The sequence below is a fragment of the Guillardia theta genome (genome assembly GCF_000315625.1).
Source record: "Guillardia theta CCMP2712 unplaced genomic scaffold GUITHscaffold_29, whole genome shotgun sequence".
NCBI classification, from domain to species: Eukaryota; class Cryptophyceae; order Pyrenomonadales; family Geminigeraceae; genus Guillardia; species Guillardia theta.
Genome location: NW_005434645.1, coordinates 194,682 through 197,435, shown reverse-complemented (window position 1 = coordinate 197,435; position 2,754 = coordinate 194,682). Strand labels below are relative to the sequence as shown.

The window sequence follows — 2,754 nt, the reverse complement described above, 5'->3', positions numbered from 1 at the left end:
GAAGTCCCCCCCCCCCTCTCTTCTCTTCCTCTTCTCCTCGCTCCCTCCCTCATTCGTCAGCACCTCTCCCTCCTCTCTCCCCCTCTCTCCCCATCTCCGTTCTCAACCTCTTCCTCAGAGGACGCTAGCCAAACATCGCGGCAAGAAGAAGTACTTCGCCTCTTTGGCTCGTGCCGCTCTCTTCATCGAGCGGATATCGCGCATTGATAAGATGGTGAGAGAGGAGGAGGAAGAGGTGGTGGTGGAGGGAGGAGGAGGAGGGGGGGGGTTTGCGAATGTCGGGATGACGGTGTGCGGAACAGGAATGAGGACGGATGAGAGGATCGACGCGGGCAAGGGGAACGAGGACAACAGCGAGAGCAGCGAAGGCTCCAAGTAATGCTGAGGCACTCAAAGTTCGGCCGGAAGGCCGCGGGACCGAGTCGGGGGACTCAGTCAGTCCGGTCGGAGGGAGGAAGAGGCAGAAGGGAGAACTCTGTGTGTGTGTGTCAGTGAAAATCAATATCAACGGATCTGCCTGCCAGAGTCGCGTCCCTTTCATCCACTACTCACAGTGACATTTGCATTTCTTTGTCATAGTACAAGTCTAATATACTCGTACCGTTCAAGTTGTATTCCTTGACTTGATCCCATACGGTACTTTCGTACTGATTTTTAACTTAACTTTCAGTAAAGGGTACTTTCCAACGGTTTCCTTGCGCCCGGCCGGCGGGCCCCGGGCGATCGGGTTCCGAGTTCGCATCCGGAGTCCGGACGACTGAGGCGCTGGCCTATTGACTGGAGTACCCCACCCCACCCCCTGACTGAGCTGCTCCCTACCTGTACCAAATTGTTCCAGTCTCGTTGCCGTACGTTAACACACTACCCTACCCCCTCGGGAAACAGTCGATGGTACCCCTCCTGAAGTCGTTTCCACTACCTTGCGGTTCAAGACCTTTCACCACCCCACCCCCGGACATCCACCCATTGACTTTCGAGTATGAATTCATACTTGACCACCCCTACCTACCCGTTCCCACAATTCTGGACCCTACCCCTCTCTCAAGACCATCAGATAAGAAACCCCCACGCATTTTTTCAAAAGATGCACGCCTGAACGGACAGGGCGGCGGGTGGGAGCAGCGCGTGGGGAGCGGAGATGGGGGGAATGTGGTGGAGGAGAGTAGAGGGTTGAGAGGTGAGATGTAAGGAAGGAATGTCAGCATCGAGATTAGATGCAAAGATGAAACAAGGATTAAGAGAGCATAATGAAAAGGGTAGGGGATGTTCAGCGAGGCAAGCGAAGACAGGATAGATAGGAGCGATTTGATGATTAGTGGTGAAGATCAAGCAGAGTTAGTTTCATTCTGATGTTATCACACAAATGCCCGAAGAAAATCAAAATGAAGTCAGCGCTTTCTTGGCTTCTTGATGTTGTGACAACAATCTTTTTTTGTCTGTCTTGTGAAAGTATTTCCTGCTATGATGATGAAATCCTTTGTCGACAGTTGTCTGGCAAGGCATTTCCTAAATGAATGCTTGGTTGGGTTTGGCGGACATCGTGCATTGAAACAAGGTGAGTGAGGGCTATCTTTTTTTTTTTTTTCATTCTTTCCTCTAGCCTTGTGTTTTCAACGTTGTGAAGTAACAATGCAGATAGTGATGACGTGAAACCGGGACCATGTCAGTCGGGACCATGCGGGTCTGGCAGGACAGCGAGGCGAACAAGGCGGGGGGAAGTGCAAGAGAGTCCAAGGGGGATGTGAGCGTGGAGGAAGCGTTCTCTGCAGCTGAGCAGGGAGATGTAGAGTCCTTGCGTCGATACATTGAGGGAGGAGGAGACGTCGATGCGAGCAACCAGCTGTCTGACCGGCTGCTCCACGTGACGGTGCGGGGAGGGCATGCGATGGCGACGAGGCTGCTGCTGGAGAGCAAGGCTGACATGACGATCCGGAACGCGATCCTGGACACACCACTTCAGATCGCCATGAAAAGGAACAGGAACGATCTTGTCTTCACGCTGATGAAGTTTCAGAAGAAGTTCTACAAGAATGGCTCGAAGCCGCCACACGCCCGCACCCTGAGCGACATCACCAACCGCAAGTCGAGGGAGAACGTGGCGGAGCAAGCTGGAGGAGAGGAGAACCTCCGACCGGATCAGGCGGTCTGCAGGTGAGGAGCTTGCTTCCACCTCCCCCCTCCCTCTCCCTCTTCTCCTCTCTCCCTCTTCTCTTACCTGCTCATTCTGCCGTCCCACACTCCTCCTCCTTTCTCTGAACCGTGCTCCTGCTTCAACTTTCCCTCCCGCATTCACTCCTCCTCTTCTCCTCTAACCCCCCTCCCGTCCCAGTCAGCATCTGACCCCTCCTCAGCTTCTGCAGGGAGTTCATCCCCAAGGCCAACCTGCAGCTGCACGAGCTTCGATGCTGCCGCATGTTCTTCCCCTGCTCCCACTGCGGCGCGTCAGTCGCAGTGCAGGACAAGGAGGAACACCTGGATGTCAGCGACCAGAAGATCTTTGCAGCAGCGCACCAGGGGGATGTGACGAGGCTCGAAGCTCTCAGGAAGCACGGGGCGAACATGTAAGAGCCTGTCCATGCTGGTTCCTCCATGTGCTGACTCCTTCCTCCTCCTTCCTCCCTCCCTCCTCCTCCTCCTCCTCCTCTTCCTCCTCCTCCTCTACTTTCCTTCCTCCCCCCCTCAACATCATCATCACTTGTCCTGTCTTCTTCCCTCCCTCCCCTTCAGACTGGAAGCGAGGGAGAACGGCAACAC

At 54.7% G+C, this 2,754-nt stretch overlaps 2 protein-coding genes across 2 annotated transcripts in view; both read left to right on the top strand.

Moving 5' to 3' along the window:
• GUITHDRAFT_138024 (hypothetical protein) overlaps window positions 1–379 on the top strand; it is a gene marked incomplete at both ends in the record, with an annotated part of 5,701 nt that extends 5,322 nt beyond the window's left edge. The window contains one exon of the mRNA XM_005833559.1: window positions 119–379. Coding sequence (XP_005833616.1) covers window positions 119–379 — 261 coding nt within the window. The remainder of the gene's footprint in view (window positions 1–118) is intronic.
• A 1,386-nt stretch (window positions 380–1,765) lies between these two features.
• Window positions 1,766–2,005, top strand: GUITHDRAFT_52898 (hypothetical protein; the record flags this gene model as incomplete). Its single annotated transcript, XM_005833558.1, has 1 exon — window positions 1,766–2,005. A coding segment is annotated over one exon (240 nt), but the record flags the coding sequence as incomplete, so codon positions are not given.
• Between the last annotated feature and the right edge of the window lie 749 nt (window positions 2,006–2,754).